The sequence below is a fragment of the Neomonachus schauinslandi genome, chromosome 16 (assembly GCF_002201575.2).
Source record: "Neomonachus schauinslandi chromosome 16, ASM220157v2, whole genome shotgun sequence".
NCBI classification, from domain to species: Eukaryota; Metazoa; Chordata; class Mammalia; order Carnivora; family Phocidae; genus Neomonachus; species Neomonachus schauinslandi.
This window is the reverse complement of record NC_058418.1, coordinates 13,356,197-13,372,569: the sequence shown is the minus strand read 5'-3', so window position 1 is coordinate 13,372,569 and position 16,373 is coordinate 13,356,197. Positions and strand designations below refer to the sequence as shown.

General features: G+C 58.9%; 1 protein-coding gene across 4 annotated transcripts in view; it reads left to right on the top strand.

Moving 5' to 3' along the window:
• PAK4 (p21 (RAC1) activated kinase 4) overlaps positions 1-16,373 on the top strand; it is a 42,643-nt gene that overhangs the window by 17,447 nt on the left and 8,823 nt on the right. For 3 of the 4 annotated variants that reach the window (XM_021700781.1, XM_021700780.1, XM_021700778.1), the window contains exons 2-3: positions 14,366-14,439; positions 15,624-15,882. In XM_021700781.1, coding sequence (XP_021556456.1) covers positions 15,679-15,882 — 204 coding nt within the window. In that variant the 5' untranslated portion in view covers positions 14,366-14,439; positions 15,624-15,678. Of the gene's footprint in view, positions 1-6,120; positions 6,306-14,365; positions 14,440-15,623; positions 15,883-16,373 lie in introns of those variants that run through there. The other variant, XM_021700779.1, reaches the window with a different exon arrangement.

The window sequence follows — 16,373 nt, the reverse complement described above, 5'->3', positions numbered from 1 at the left end:
TCCATGGCATGGGCGTACCACAGTTTAACCATTCACCCGTTGAAAGACATCTGGGCTGTCTCCCTCTGGGGGGCTATGACAAATAAAGCCGCCATAAACAGTTGCGTACAGGTTTTTGTGTGAGCATAACTTTTTGTTTCTCTGAGACAAATAACCAGAAATGCAGTTGCTGGCGTAGAGAAATTGGCAAACTGTTCGGCTCTACCATTTTACATTCCCCCCAGCAGCGTGTGAATGAACCAGTTTCTCTGCATCCTCACCAGCATTTGGTGTTGCCACTGTTTTTGATTTTAAGCTGTTCAACTGGGCAGGTAATGATAACTCACCGTGGCTTTAATTTGCCTGTCTCTAATGGCCGATGGTGCCTCACATCCTTTCATGGGCCCATCTGCCATCTGGGCATCATCTTTAGTGAAATGTCTCCTCATGTCTTCTGCCCATTTTCTACCTGGATTTTGGGGGGGTTTTACTGTAGAATTTTGGAGTTCCTTCTCTCTTCAAGATACTACTCCTTTGTCAAATAGGTTTGCAAATATTGTTTCCCCAATCCATAGCTTTTTTTTTTTTCCTCTTCTCATGGACTTCTGCAGAGCAAAAGTTTTTTTAATTTTGATGCAGTCTACTTTATTAATTTTTCCTTTTGTGGATCTTTTGGTATCAAGTCTGACAACTCTGTGCCTAGCCTTAGATCCTGAGGGTTGGTATGGTTGGTTGCTTTCGGAAAGTTTTTTAGTTTTACATTTGAGCCTGCTCCATTATAAGTTCACGTAGGTACAAATCAAGGTCCGTTTTGGGGCATGTGGATATCCAGCGGTTCCAGCACTGTGGAAAATGCTCGTTCCTCCATCCAGTTGCTTACACCCTTTTTTTTTTTTTTTTTTGCCAAAAGTAAGTTACCACAATGAGCTACCACTTCGCACCTACCAGGATGGCTGTTCCCCAAAAAAGGGAAAATCACAGGTATTGCTGGAGTCCTCGTGCATCGTGGGCGGAAACCTAACATGATGCAGCTGCTTTGGAAAACAGTCTGGTGGTGGTTCAAACGGTTAAATATAGAACTTCCTGATCACTTAGCAATCCTTCTCCTAGGTGTACATCCAAAAGAATTGAAAGCAGAGACCTGGACAGATGCTCGTACACTGGCGTTCATGGTTGCGTTATTCACTAGCTAAAAGGTGGAAGGAACCCAAGTGTCTGTCAACAGATGAGCAATACACATGATGTGATAGATGCACACAGCAGAGTATTATTCAGCCACAGAAATGAATGGGCTTTTGAAAAAACTCTACAATATGGCTGGACCTTGAAAATGTTACGCCTGGTGAAATAAGCCAGAGGAGAAATGTTTGTAAGCCCCCACTTATATGAGATGACCTAGAATAGGCAAATTCACAGAGATGGGAGAATAGAGGTTGGGGGTGGGGCTGGGAGGCAGGAGGGAATGGGGAGCCATTGTTCAGTGTCTGCAGGGTTTTTGTTGGGGAGGATGAAAAAGTTCTGGGTGTAGATGGTGATGTTCACGAGACTGTGGCCATCTTTGATGCCGCTGAATTATGCACTTTACAAATGGTCTAAATGATAAATGTTAGGTATGTTTTACCACAAAGAAGAAAAATTAGTGTTTAAAAACCAATGCGTGTATTTGTGGGGGTCTGTCTGTGGGCCCTCTCTCCTGCTCGCTGACCCGCGTGTTTATCCACACTGAGTACTGTGGCCATGTGGGTGGGCCTTCACATGGAGGGGGCGCCTCCCCCTTCTTCTGTTGCTGAATTTAGCTATTCTAGGGCCCGGGGGCCTGTCATTTTTGGAGTCCCTCGCAGGCTCCCTCGTGTGGCAGGTGGCTCTGTGGTTTACCCAGTTTCAGGGTCACCCCCGGCACCTGCCTCGTCCTCAGCCCCCATATCTGATTCATTGACAGGTGTCGCTTTTTCTTGGTAGACATAGCTCCGGTCTGTCCCCGTCTCTCTCTGTGTCCCGCCATCCCGGCTGCCTTCATCGGTTGCCTGGAGCAGTGCCGCCTCTTGTCACTTGTCCCCACACCCACTCAAGCCACCGTGGTCTCGTGCTCCGCAGACAGGGCGGCCAGAGTTGTACCTTCCAAGTGCGGGCCTGTCCCCAGCACCTCGGCTGGCTCCCGCCCTCTCGGGCCTGGCTCCCCCACACCCTGGTCCCTGCAGCCAGCCCTTCTCAGCTGGGATTTCACAGTTCATTTGTGTGACGCTTGGCTAGAGGCCCCACCAGGCAGGGACCATGCTGCATCCCCACCCCAGCCCTGGTGGCACATGGTGGCCGCACATCGGATTTCTGTGGACAGAATCCCTGACGGGGGAGGAGGTTGCATGCTGCGGGCACCCATGGCCCGAGGAAATGAGCCCGGAGAGGCGGGGAGAGGCTGGGGGTACCTGGGGAGGAGGTGGTTTTAGCTGTGTGGGCCCTGGTAGGGTTTCAGCAGGAGAGGGACATAAACTGGATTTTACAGAGGTCTCCCTGGCCCTGGGGGAAACTAGGCTTTGTGGAGACACTTGGCAGGCAAGGAATTCTGATGGCTTCTAGAAGGATGAAAGGATGTGTATCCTACGAAAATGCAAATGGAAAGTAGGCTCAGAGGGGCCGGACTCCACCTGTCTGACTGGCCAGGAGCGAGGGGAGCTTGCCTGCCGACAGCCTGGGCAGGGAGGCTGAGGGGCTGGGGCGGGGGCGGGCAGCCCTCGCTTGGGCAGCTTGGTGGTCATGATCCTGGCCCACAGCTGCACTGACCCACCCGTGAGGTGACATCTGCACCCGGGTGTCGCTGCCGCCCCGTTTGTGAGAGCAAGAGGCCCGAAAGCACCTACCTGGCCCTGTGCGGACCAACTCAAGGCACAGCCGCCCTTCCCCGCTGCTGCTAAAGCAGCATGGCCTTGCACGGGTGTGGGCTTGGAAAATCACTAAGACGTAGGTATTTTTTTCTTTGTCTTTAACATCGTAAATTTAAATTGTTCGTGCACACGGTGCCAAGCGTATGAAGCATGAATGTGTAGCATGACCAGTTACTGTAGAGAGAAAACCCATGTAGCCTCCCCCCAGGTGAAGAAGGAGGGGGTGCCCCCCGCCAGAAGCCCCCCTCAGGCCCTCTCTTCCCCAGAGGCAGCCCCTCCCCCGACTCCGGAGGGGCCTGCTGCCTTGCGCTTCCCTTGGGTTTTGCCTGCTCTGTACGTAGCCCCGAACGGCAGGTTTCATTTCGTCTAGCTTTGAGCCTTTTCTAAACAAAGTAGTAAGAGGTACTGTTTGACGTTTTGCTTCTTCGTTTTTGGTATTCGTGCCCCTGTATATTCTCACTGTCGTGCACCACTCCGTGGGGCCAGGAGGTCCCAGATCATCATCTGTGTCCCTGCGGACAAGCGCTTGGGTTGGTTCCAGTCTCTCTAGCTGATTCAGACCGAGCTGCAAAAACCTCCCCACGCGTGTCCCTGAGGCCAGCGGGCCCAGATCTGCTCAGCTACATACCCAGGAGAGCGCATTCTAGGTCCCGAGGGAGTGTGCCTGGGAGAGCATCCGCGAGGTCCCCGGGGTGTGCCTTCCCCTCCGCTGGAGGCTGCCAGGCTCCTCCCCGTGCCACCACTGCAGGCGAGCCAAGGAGTGTTTTTGAGAGAAGCAAGGTCAGAATGGTGTGCGCGGTGTGCTGCCATTTATGTTTTTAAAAAAGGTGCGCAAGCGCGTTTGTGCACACACATCCACGCACACACGTGTGGGCTCTCTCAGAAAGGAAAGAAAGGACGCTCTACTAGAGGTTGCCTCCGGGGCTGAGCTTGGGCCACTGGGGAGGGTGCTGTCCTGTCACTGTTTACCGTGTGGGGCCATTGGCTTTTGAACCATGTGCCCGGATCCTAGGATCCTATGGAGACAGACTGAAGGAAAGGAAAGAAAGGGGATGGAGCCCAGATGTGGCAGACTGTTAATAGTTGAGAACCCGAGTGACAAACTTCACATGGGTTTATTGGTTTGGTCTCTATTTGGGGGTATGTTTACGAAGCTTTTTTATAACAGTCTGTTCAGTGCAAGATGATCCTAGAGCAACCACTCCTCGCTCCGAAGCCCGGCCTGGGGAGCACTCCTTGCTTGTTTCCATTGTGACTTCTGAGGAAAGAGTACTCCCTCCTCCTCCCCACCCCTCCCCACCCCTCCCCTTGGGACCTGGTTTCCCTTGGCTGGCCAAAACTGCCCAATCCTGACTGCCTCCCCAGCCAGAGCCCAAACCTGCCTGTCCGGTCTGGGAAGGTCTGGGCGCCCACCCACTTGGCTCCTCTCTGGGTGGCCGCCTGACAGGTGCTCCACCCCATAGAGGAGGGAGTGGCCTGGGAGCTGGGACTTCTGGGGTCTCCTAGACCTGCCCTGCTGTAGCCCCAGGCCCAGCCTAGGTCCCACTGCGAGCCCCTGGCTGGGTGGGCAGGTGGTAGGCAGGAGGAGGGTGTCCAGGACCTTGGGATTTCCAGGACCTTGGAGCCGGCGCAGCCTCCCGGGTCCCAGTGACAAAGTCCTCTGGGAGTTGGCTGCAGTGGGAGCAGTCTTGGTAGAGGTGCCAGAGCAGGGGGTGGAAGGACACAGGCGTCTCTATCCACCTGCCTGCCTGGGCCACTTGCTCACTGTTCTCACGGGCTCACCGTCGACTGGGCGCCGGTCCTGGGTCACCTGTGAGAACCTGAGAACCTGGTCCCTGCCGTTCACAGGACCCCCCGGTTGGGGAACATCCCTACTCAGATATCAGCCCCTTGAAGCAGGGAGTTTCGTCTAGTTCACTGCTGAATTGTCAGGGCCTCCAACAGGCCCGCCTGGCAGGTGCTAGGAGCTCAGGGAATGTGTGACCAATGAGGGGAGACGGACATCTGGAGGGGTCAGCCCTGACATGGAGTCTAGAGGAGGTACCAGACCCAGCCTGGTGTCAGGGAGGGCTTCCTAGAGGAGAAGACGCCTGAGGCCCTGAAGGTGACTAGTGATGAAGCAGGCAGCCCCTCCCTGCCCCCCACGTCCCCTGTCAGGGGGAAGACAGACAGATAAGCACAAAAGAAACAAATTTCACCCAGGGATCTCTGACCTGGGCCCTGGAACACTTTGCTGAGGAAGTAAGATCTGGAGGGGAAGGGAGGTGTGAGGCAGAGGTGGGGCGGGGTGTACACACCCCTCCAAGAGTTCCCCTGTCTGAGCATCTTTTTCCTCTGTCTGGAATGGGGGTTCTGGGCAAGCTAGCCTCATGCTCAGAGCAGCTGCCTGGGAAGCCTGGTGCCCAGCCCCCTTGCTGGGTGCCTTGGGCAAGTCTCTCAACCTCTCTGGGCCTCAGTTTCCTCCATTGTAAAATGAACCTGAAGAAATACCTATCCCTTCAGGGCCTTGGTGGGGAAATGACTTAATGTGTGTCGATGCTAAGAGCAGGACCTGGCTCAGGGTAAGTTCTCTGCGGAGTTGGGCCCCTCACTTTTAGGTTAGTTGCATCCTGACATGGCTGGCGAGACGAAGCCAGCAGGGTGTGCAGGGGCCCCAGCCCCCCCCACCTTTCTCCCTCCCTGTTTCCACCATTCACAGCCACCAGCCCCACTTCCACACCTAGAAGCTGGCTATGTCTGGGGTCCACTCTGACCTGCCCCACGTCTAATGAGAGAATGGGGTGGAGCAGGAGAGGCCCCCTTCGTGCACCCTCTCGGTGTTCTTGCTAGAATCACCGGGTTGGGGGGTGGGGGGGCCAATACGGCAAGCTCTGGATCTCCAGCCACCCCACCGCATCAGAGAGCCCACCCATCACTGTCCCTCTGTCCAGCCCCCCGGCCCGGGCTGTCGTTTCAAACCTGGCCGCGCTGCCAGCCACTCTCAGCCACTTAGCCCCGTGCGGTGTGGTCTCTGCTTCCCTGGCTCCTGGCGCCACGCCTGGCATGGGGGTGTGCAGGTGGTGGTGGTGGGGGCGCGGACCCTGTTGAAGCAAGGGCTGGGGCTTGCGTCCCCTGCTCCTGTGTCCCTGACCAGCCCTTCCCTCTGCTGGGGCAGTGGGTGGCCCAGTGGCCCAGGCTCTCCAGGCTCGGCCCCTCCTTCCCTCCGTTCCGCCCTCCGCCCTCCATGGACCAGAGCCACAGGCAGCTCAACTCCTGCCAGGGCAGGGCCTCGGCACCACCCACCGCCAGGGAGGCCGGGGTGCGGAGCCAGCCAGCTCTCCTTGGTGGGCGCCGCATCCAGGGCCGGAGGAAGCCCCTTGATCCCCATGCCTGCTCTGCCCGCTGGAAGCCTGTCTGCTGCCCTCTCCCACTGAGGGTGGCCCGGGACAGAGGAGGAGGATGGTGGAGGTGAGCGGACCCTGGCCTCGGGCAGACAGGGAGGAGAGGGAAGGAGAGGGGAGGACTGCCCAGGGCGTGGGAGGGCGGTCCTGCTGCCCACACGGAGGAGCCACCGAGCCAGTGTCAGCGCGTGCTCGGGGGACCACCCCTTTCTCGGGGCCAGGGGCGAGGTCGCCGCGTTTCCGTGTCTGGAGGCAGGTGTCTGCTGGCGCTTACCACGCGCCTCCGTGCAGGTCCCTGAGCGCCTCCGGGGGAGCTCAGTCCTGGGGTCTGGTCCGCAGGGGGGTAGTTCGGAGGGGCTGTGCCTCACTGGGTCACCCTGGATGACCCTGGAGTTGATGGTGGGCCTGCCTGGGTCTGTTGTGGGGTCTCATTTCCTCCTGTGTGTGGATCTAGGGTTGTGTGGGTCTTGTGGCCTAACTCCGTGTCTGGCGGAGTGTACCTGGGTATGTGTACGGGGTCCTTTCTAGGTAAGTCAGGCGGTTAGGGAGCATCTGGGATTGGGTATATGCACGCGTGTGCCCGCGTTTTGAGGTGGTGGCAGCTCTGTATTGTGTATATTGTTGGTATGTGTTGTGGGTCTCTTTCGGGAGTCTGTGCATCTCTGGGGGTGTGTGGGTCTTTATACCTTTTGTGGAGGGGGTCCTGGGCCCACGGCTTCTTCAGGGATCCAGCTGTGGGCTGCCCGATTGTTCCGGCCTTTCTGTTCCAAGAGGTTCCTCCGAGCCAGGCCCGTCTTTCTGACTCCTTCCCCTGCATTCTCCCACTGAGGCCACGAAGCTCGGCAGGCTCTCCTGGGGCTTGTATCCCACAGGCGGGGACTAGGGCTCGGGGCGGGGGGGGGGGTGTCCTGTCCTGTGCCAAAGCCCCTGTAGGGCGCCGTGGGGCGGCTTCACATGCTTCAGCATCGAGGGCTCCTGTGTGTGTGTGTGAGAGAGAGAGAGAGAGAGAGAGAGAGAGAGCGCGAGCGAGCAGGAAGTTGTGCGGCAGGGGACGACTGGAGTGAGGGGGGTGCCCTGGGAGGGCTCTGGAGCCTCTTTCCTGCCTGTTAGCCCCTACCCCCTTCCTGCCCTACCTCAGGGGAAGAATGAATGAAGTCTGATCTGATTTTCCTGGTCCCTGGGGGCTCGCCCATACTCTCAGGTTTGTTGTGGCATCCATCCCCACCCTGGGCACCCCTGGGGGGTGACGGAAGCCAACAGTGCCCTTTGTGTCTGTGCCCTGTTGGGCCTGGCCGGGTGGGGAGGGGGCATCTGAGCCTGGGGACTGCCAGAGGAGCCGCCCAGCCTCCCTGGGGGCTCGGAGCACCGGCCTGGCTGGGCCCAGGAAATACCTTCTCTTCATTCAGCCACACTGAGCTGCGCCCCACCTGTGTTGGGCAGGGCTGGGGACACAGGGTGGCTGAGATGGCCCCGGGCGCCACCCTCTCGGGGAGGAGGGGCTCCCAGTGCAGACAGCGCAGCCTGTTCTGCTCCCCGATCCGGGCCCTGGAGAAAGTAAGACAGCAGAGGCAGGAAGGCTGGACCCTTGCTCTGGCCGGGAGAGGAGTGTTCCTTCCCTCAGGCATTCAGCAGCAGCAGCAACGGCAGTGGTAATGCCAGAGGGGTGGCCTGTAGCGAGGACCCACTTGGTGGCAGGCACCGTCTCTCTGCCAAGTCCTTGCCCTGGCACGGTCTGTGCAAAGGCCCGGTGCCGGGGGATGGCGCTGCATTTGGCTGGAACATGGAGAGCAGGGCTGCTCCTCACGCCCCAGACTGCCGACACCAGCTGCTTCCCAAGGCCAGGGTGACCCGTGGGTCTCTGTCATCCTATGGGATTTCATGCATTATGGGGACCAGTGGATTCCCGGTGGCATCTCTCGCCGTGGGACTTGCCTCTTGCCTGTAGCCAAAACGGGCCATCACGTCCTCACATTTCCAGCCGAGGCAGCGTGGCTGGGGTGGGCCTCTCTGGGGTGAGGTGGGCCCGGGGCTAGGATCACTGGGGGCACCTCTCCTGGTGTTTGGAACATCGGCCAGCTTATTCACAAATAGCCAGATTTGGTCTCTAAAGACTCGGACCAGTTCCTGCTCGGGCATGAAGGTCCGACCTCCAGGCAGTGTGGGACAGGCACTGGGGACTCCTGTCTGCCCTCCGCCCCCACCTCCCTTGCCCCCACCTCCCCCACCTCCTCCTCAGGGTCCAGATGTCTCACTTGGCCATGCCGTCATTCATTTGTTCCACAAATACGTGCCGAGTGCCTACTGCTCTAGATGCCAAGGATACAGCAAGAATGAGCCAAGCGCCCCTGCTCCCAGGGAGCCTCTTTTGGGGGCAGGGGAGCAGAGGGGATCAATAGTCTGTATGTGGATGATGTCAGGTGGTAATAAATACCACAGAGAAGCATAAACCAGGGGTGCAGATTTTGTCAGGGATCAGGAAAGTCCTCTCTAATGAGGTTTTCTTTTTTAAAGATTTTTATTTATTTATTTGAGAGAGGGAGAGCACAGAGAGAGGAAAAGCAAGCTCCCAACCAAGCAAGGAGCCCGATGCAGGGCTCGATCCCAGGACCCTGAGATCATGACCTGAGCCAAAGGGAGACGCTTAGCCGACTGAGCCACCCAGGCGGCCCTGTAGTGAGGTTTTATTTGCACAAAGACCCGAATATCAGGAAAGGGTGAGCCACGCAGCTCTGGGCAGAGGGAAGAGTAGGTGCAAAGGCCCTGAGGCTGGAACAAGCTTGAGACGTCCAAGACAAAAATGTAGGAGGCCGGCGCAGTTGCAGTGAAGAGAGAGGAAAGGATGAGGTCCCGAGGTTGGCAGAGTCCAGCAGGGCAGGGCCTTGGTGGGTGACAGTGGGGAACTTTATCCAAGAGGGAAGCCTTGGGAGAGCTGTTTGTTTAACGTTGCTTCTGGTTCCCGCCTAAGCAAGGCAGCCTTTCTGAACTTGGTTCTGGTCATTGACAGTACCGTTGTGTTGGCCCTTGTTCTTGTCCCATAAGCTTCTGGGGTCCTTCATGTGGAGCAGAGGCCTTGGCCGGAGCCAGGGCTGCTGGGAAGCAGGAGGCGGAGTGGGCAGCGACAAGGCCTTCTTTGTGGGTCAGCGTGGGCACTTTGGTGACCTGGTGCTGGGCAGCCCTGGGCAGTGACTTCCCCTCTCTGGGCCTCGGTGTTTGGTTTGGGAAACAGAAGGAAGAGGATTCTCCCCGCACCCACTCCCTCACCCCTGTTGGGAGGGCTCAGGGTGGCCTGGTCTGTGTGCCCGGCCCCTCCATCTGCTCAGGCACCAAAAAGGAACGGCCTGCCCTAGGTGCTGGGATCGAGCCGTAACCAACTGAAACATTGTTCCTGCCTGCGCTGAGCCACTGACTTCGCGGGAAACAGTAGGCACACTCATCACCGGGTAACGTGTTAGGTGATGCAAAGGGCCGGGAGAGCGTAGACCTGCCGAGCCAGGCACTGGGGACACGGTGATGGGCAAGACCGGACCCGGTCCCCGCCCCCGTGGTGCGCTTGCTGCGGCTGGTACGGAAAATAGTGTCAGTCCTCAGCAAGTCCTGTCATCTTGGCCGTGAAAGCATGCCCAGAGCCTGCCCGCTTCTCCTGCCCACCCCTGGGCCGTCACGTCCTCTACCTCCCTGGGCTCCACGTGGCCACAGGGAGCCTGTGGACGCCTGAGTCAGGCCACGTCCCTCCCCTGCTTGGAGTCCTTGTGTGGCTCCACCTCACTCTGGGGAAAGGACAGAGTTGTCCCCGTGGCCCACAAGTCCCTATGCGATCTGCCCCCACCACCCCCGCCACTTGGCCTCCTCTGCTGTGACCACATCAAGCATGTCCCCACCTGGGGACATTTGCCCTGACTCTTCCCTGCTGCCGGGTGTCCACGTGGTTCCCTCGCCCCTCCCCCACCCCAGGGTCCCTGCTCAAGGGTCACCTTCCCAGCCAGGCCCTCCCTGACCACTTCACTGAAACCTTCCAGCTTCCCCTGCCCCTCAGCACTCTCTTGATCCTTGCTTTGTGTATGTCCTCAGCATTTATCCTCTGACTTACTAGATATTCTTCTGATTTAGCTCATTTATCAACTGTCTCCTTTCCCCTAGAACGTGAGCTCTGTCCACAGGGCTGGGATGCTTCTGGCTATTCTGACCACCACTAGGAGTCCCAGCCCTGGCCTGGCAGAAATCAGCCTTCAGTAGCCATGGACTGTGGGCAGGTGCGTGAGTGTGAGGGGGTCCTTTGGGAGTAGAGTAGGTGCTTGCCAAGGAAGGGGCTCAGGCACGTGTCAGGCCCAAAGCTCGTGGTGGCATCTGGGGTCAAGGTCCCTGGGGATTCCTTGGAGGAATTAGGCTCAGGACAGGGGGGCTGGGAGAGAGATGTGGACTGGGGAGGGTGGGGGGCTGTACAGGTGGGCACGCGAGAGCTGAGCAAAGGTGTGGAGGTGGGACGGGTATGAGGGGTTAAGGGAGGCAGTGAGGATTCTGCTGGGGGCCGGAAAAGTAGGCCGGACTCCCCCTCCTTTTTCAGAACACAGCCGGGGGCGACTGGGTAAACTGAGGTGGGAAGGGGCTTGCCAGAGCTAGTAGGTAAAAGTCTTGGCGGGGGGCGCCTGGGTGGCTCAGTCGGTTAAGCGTCTGCCTTCGGCACAGGTCATGATCCCAGGGTCCTGGGATGGAGTCCCATGTCGGGGTCCCTGCTCGGCAGGGAGCCTGCTTCTGCCTCTCCCTACTGCTTGTGCGCTGTTTCACTATCTCGCTTTCTCTTTCTCAAATAAATAATATCTTTAAAAAATAAATAAGTAAGTCTTGGTAGAAGGTTGAGTGGGAGGCAGCGGTGGCAGCCCCAAGTGCAGGCTGGGGACACTGAGCCTTCCTTCATGGTCCTCTTCCTGATTTAGGGTTTCATTTTGGAGACCATGATCGTGATCGTGGCACATCCCCTGCTCTTTCCCTGGGCCCCTGGGTTCCCTCTCGGTCAGCTCCCCAAACTGCAGGGGAGCAACTTGATTCAGAGCCTGGGGGGGAGGGAAGGGGACAGGAGGGAAGGAGTTTTTCACATGCATGCACGTGTGTTTGCACACGCACGTGCACACGTACACACGCACACACACTCCCTGGATGGCTTTGTCACACAAATGGATCTTGCTCTACCACCAGAGCTGTTTTCTTGGGGGGGGGGAGTGGGGGGGGGGGGGGGGGGGGGGGGTATCATTTTCTTCCCATGAAAGCTCAGAGGGTAGAACCAGCGAATGCAGGGGTGACTAGAAACTTGGAAGCTTTGGCAAGGACAGGCTGGAAACTGCCTGTCCCACATGTCGAATAATTCAAAAGCCTTTTCTTCATTGCAATGAACATTTGAGAGTAGGATGCAAAATGTGCCTGCGTTCGTGGGATCAGATGCTGGACTTCAGAGGCATCTGTGGCCTGGCTGGTGGCCGGTGGCCACCGTTCCCTCTGTCTGAGGTTGCTGCTTCACCCTCTCCTGGAGTTTCCCAAGGACCGCCTCGGCAGAATCAGAGGTGTCTGAGCAGGGGTGTAGCGTAGTGGGTAGAGCTGAGTCAGTTCATTCACCAGAGGTTCCTTGAGTGCCTAGTGTGGGCTGGGCTGTGTTGTAGACATTGGGGTACAGCGGGGAGCAAGGCGGATGACAGATGCAAAGGGAAAGGCGTAGAGGGGGACAGGACAGGAGCAGGGCTATTTGAGGACAGACGTGCATAGAGGGAAGGAGGGAGGGAGCCATATGCAAATCAGTAAGAATGAAGTTCCAGCAGGTGGGGTGACCGCCGGTGCAAAGGCCCTGAGGTGGGGGACATGTCTAGGGTTTGAAGAGCAGCAAGGAGGCCCATGTGGCTGGGGCAGAACGAGCAAGGGGGCAGAGGTGACAGGCAGATAGTATGGGCCACAGGGACAGGTCTCAGGGGCCAGCAGAAGGTTTAAGGAGTTCGATGTTGTAGTGGATCCACCTGTCTTCTGCTTGGTAGCCTGAGCAAGAGATTTCACCTTTGTGGTCCTCAGTTTCCACATCTGTAAGATGGGAATGAGAAACGTGCTCCCCCCAGGTCGTCACGGGAGTCCGTTAGCTGAGCATCTGCATCTGGGCAGGGTTGTGGGGGCCAGGGTGGTGGTGGTGATGTCAGTACCAGGGCTGAGCCTCAGAAGGGCACGTTCGGTGGTGGGGACTGGCGTGTGGCCGTCTTTGCCCCTGCAGATTGTCTTGCCAAAGGGGGACAGAACCCCCACTCTCTGCTGCCTCCCACTACCCCTGGGGGGCTGGGACAGGTCAGATAGGAGGTGGGGACCCTCAGCCCCAGGAGAGGTTGGGGCAGGACCAGAAGGGCAGGATGTGACTCCGCTCAGAACCCCAGGAAGCACGTTCTGCCATTATCCTCTTTAACAGAGGAGGAAACTGAGGCACAGGGTGGCCGAGCCGCGGGCCCCCGGCCGCACGGTGAGCTGCCAAGGTGGCTTGGCTCCCAAGTACAGAAGGTGAGGTGGCCTAGGGCACAGCAGCCAGACTCCTAGGTTCCAAGCTCGCTGGGGAGCCCCCACACCCCCCCTCGCCCACCGCCGGGCTCCTGGCACTGGCCCGTAGCTTTGTTGCAGCAGCTCCTCCGCCTTCCCTTCTGTGGCCCCCATAAGGTCAGGAGCCTGGGGACTTGGGGGAGCTGGGAGCTGCCCCAGGGTGGAGCTGAGGGCCTGCTCACTATAAACGAGGTCAGTTCCTCTGTTTGTCCCTCCCTCCGTGCCGTGCCCAGAGGGAAGGGGTGGCCCCAGGCAAATATCCGGAGGTGTGTCCCTCCATCCCCTTCCCCTGCAGGGTCACACGCACGCGGGGCAGGACACACGGGGCGCTGGGTGCAGTGTGCAGAGGCGGCTTGGGGTTTACAGGGGTGAGGGCTTTGAGGAGGCAGTCTGCCTCCTGCCCACCCCTTCTTGGTGCTGAGCTCCTCCCACCACAGGGCCCGCCCCGCCCCTCCCTCTCCTGGGTTTAGTGAGGGGTCACGTGGCTCATCCTGCTCCCGGGAGTGACTTGGTGCCTCGGGCTGTGGGCTGCTGGGTGGGGGATGGGTAGGGCCGAGTGAGAGAGGCCAAGGTGAGGGGTGAGGCCGGGCCTGGGGCCAGGTGGGGGCACCTCTGGGACCACAGCGAGGAGGTGGAGGCGAAGCTCTGGGGTGACAGTGGGGAGGATGGGGGAAGGTCCGGCTGTGGGGACAAGGCGAGGACTGGTGCTAGAAAGGCAGACGACTGAGGGCAGAGAGGCTGGGGAGCCAGAACGGGGTGGGTGGGGGCCGGGGATGGAAGTCGAGGTGGGAGGGATGGGCAGCATTCAGCAGGCTGGAATGGGGGAAGACATTAAAGGGGGCAGAGAAGGGGCAGGGGTAAAGGGGCCTCCATCCTGGCCAAGGCTGTCACACCCCACATCCGGGCAGCCAGGGGCCCCGGAGCAATAGGGAGACTGGACCTGCTGGGGGGCAGCCCTGGCCAGACCTGGTTCTGGCCAACTGCTGCCCAGGAGGCCCCGACCAGTTGAGACAGGTTGTCTGCTGGGTCCCCTCCCCCTCCCAACTGGGCTCTGCTGCCAAACCGGTTCTCCTAGATGGCTGCCCACTGATGGTCCTACCTCTGGGCTAGGGGTGTCTGCCTCTTCGCCTGACCTCCCAGAGCCGCTCCCGCTGGAAAGGAACAGGGAGGGAGGAGAGCCCGGGGCTGGAGGGCAGCATCCCAGACATGCTGGAGAGCGTCCTCAGTAGGTCACAAGACTTCACTATGCTTAGGGCCGACCCTGTGCTGGGCACCGTGCCAGGCTCTGGGGAGCCAGCGTGAAGCAGACAAAGATCCCAGCCCGGTGCCTTTCCCCTCATCCTCTGGGTCTCAGCTCACACAGCCTGTCTTCTGGGAAGCCTCCCCTGACCCCCACCCTACCATCCCTCAGACTGGGTCTGGTCCTGCCTGAGCCCAGCCCCGACCACCCTGGGCTGCCGGCGATCTCGGTCACCACTGTGTCCTGAGCATCAGCCAGCACAGGGCTGGGCACAGAGGAGTGAGTTATTAGCAAATGAACGCACGTGTGAATATTTTCTTCCCATTTTCCAGATGAGTCACTCGAGGCCTCAAGAGGAGACGTCACCTGCCCGAGGGCACTTCTAGCACAGCCAGCATCAGACCAGGTCTGTGGGACTCCGGGGCCCAGCTGTGGGGCGGACCCGGGGCCCCTGCTCCCTCAGACACTGCTGGGAGTACTCCTGATCATCAGAGTCACAGACGTGGACAAGGGCCCTCACTCCCTGCCCTGCTCTGCTCCTGTTAACTCAGTTAATCCTCAGAGCAGTCCTGTGAGGGCGAGAGAGGTTACGTCACTCGTCCCCAGTCCCACAGAGTAAGTGGCAGAGAGAGATTTGTGCTCTGGCCATTTGACTTCCCTTCCCCTCAGCACCCTGGTCTCCCTGTGGGACACCCCACAGCGCAGCTCCCCTGCGGCCCCTTTGGTTTTAAAACTGGCTTTCATTAAGCATTTACATGGTGCCTGGTACCCTCTGGAGTATCCACCTGGAGACCACAGACCCTAAAGATGGGGGTTGTTTTGTCTGTTAGTATCTGCTACGCGGTGGAACTTTCCCCACTCTGTGAGCTTGGTGAGGAACTCCCTTCTCGGAGCCTCACTCTCTTCGTCTATAAAGTGGGAGTGTTGCAGTGAGGCTCCCAGGGGCCATGCATAGGACAGGGACTATGGAAGCAATTGTTGAACAATTGCTCGGTCACTGAGCCCGGGCTACAGGCCAGGCACTGTGCTGGGGCTGGGGTAGGACACGGGCACACTGGGCAGATGAGACCTGGCCTTTGGTGCTGATAATCTAGGGGTGGGGGTGTGTGTGGGGGTATAGACACCCAACTGGTAAATACAAGAATGAACAGCAGAATTTCCAGAAGTTAAATGTGCCGTGAAGCTTTGTGACAGAAGGCTAGTGGTGCACCTCCTTCACTTGGGGTGGTCAGGAAAAGGATTCACCAACAACTCGGAGACCCGAAGGAAGGGAAGGAGGGAGCCATGTGTGGATGCTGGGGAAGAGTGTTCTATGAGGAGGGAACAGCCAGTGCAAAGGCACTGAGGTTTGAAAACCAGTGTGAGTGAAGGGGACACGAGAGCAGAGAGGTGACAGGGGCGAGTCGTGGGGGAGGGGCCACAGGGAGGACTCGGCTGAGGGTTCTGAGCTGGGGACAGTGCTCACGGGGTCCCTCGGGCTGCCTGTGGAGGACGGGAGACCAAGGAGGAGACGAGGAGGGACAGGACCAGGGCAGGGCCCGAGGAGCCGAGAGAAATGGGCGGATTCTAGTGAGCGGCCCCCTCCCGCAGGCCTGCTGCTAGGAGCCCAAGTCTGCGCCCTCGTGGTGCTGAGAGCCTCAGCACCATGTTTGGGAAGAAGAAGAAGCGGGTCGAGATCTCCGCGCCCTCCAACTTCGAGCACCGCGTGCACACGGGCTTCGACCAGCACGAGCAGAAGTTCACGGGGCTGCCTCGCCAGTGGCAGAGCCTGATCGAGGAGTCAGCTCGCCGGCCCAAGCCCCTCGTGGACCCCGCCTGCATCACCTCCATCCAGCCCGGGGCCCCCAAGGTATGCCGGCGCCTACCATTCCCTCTCCAGCACCACACCGACCCCACACAGCGCCCCCAGCCCTTAACCCAACGCTTGACCCTGGGGCCAGCGCCTCCTTGCTGACTGACAGACACCCCAACCCTCTACCCTAATCTTCGCCCCCAGTGCTGACCTTTCACTCCTCCACCCACCGATCCCTCCCCATACCTCTCAATACTGACTCCGACCTTGACCCCTGCAGCAGCCCTCCACCCCAGCCTCCAAGTCGTCCTCCTCTCCCTGGGCTCCGTGTCCCCGTCCCCAGTACCAAAAACTTGTACTTGAGCAAGGGGACAGACCCCCATGGTCAGGGCTGGGCTGGGGGCACCCAGAGGAGCTGCTGACCAGGTCCCTGGAGTCTGGGCCAGCTTTGTGGAGGAGGGGACACCTGAGCTGAGCCCCGAGGACTGAGGAGGAGTCCCTGTGGCAGATGGAGAGGAGGCGGGGCTTATAGCTGAGGAAACAGGCCA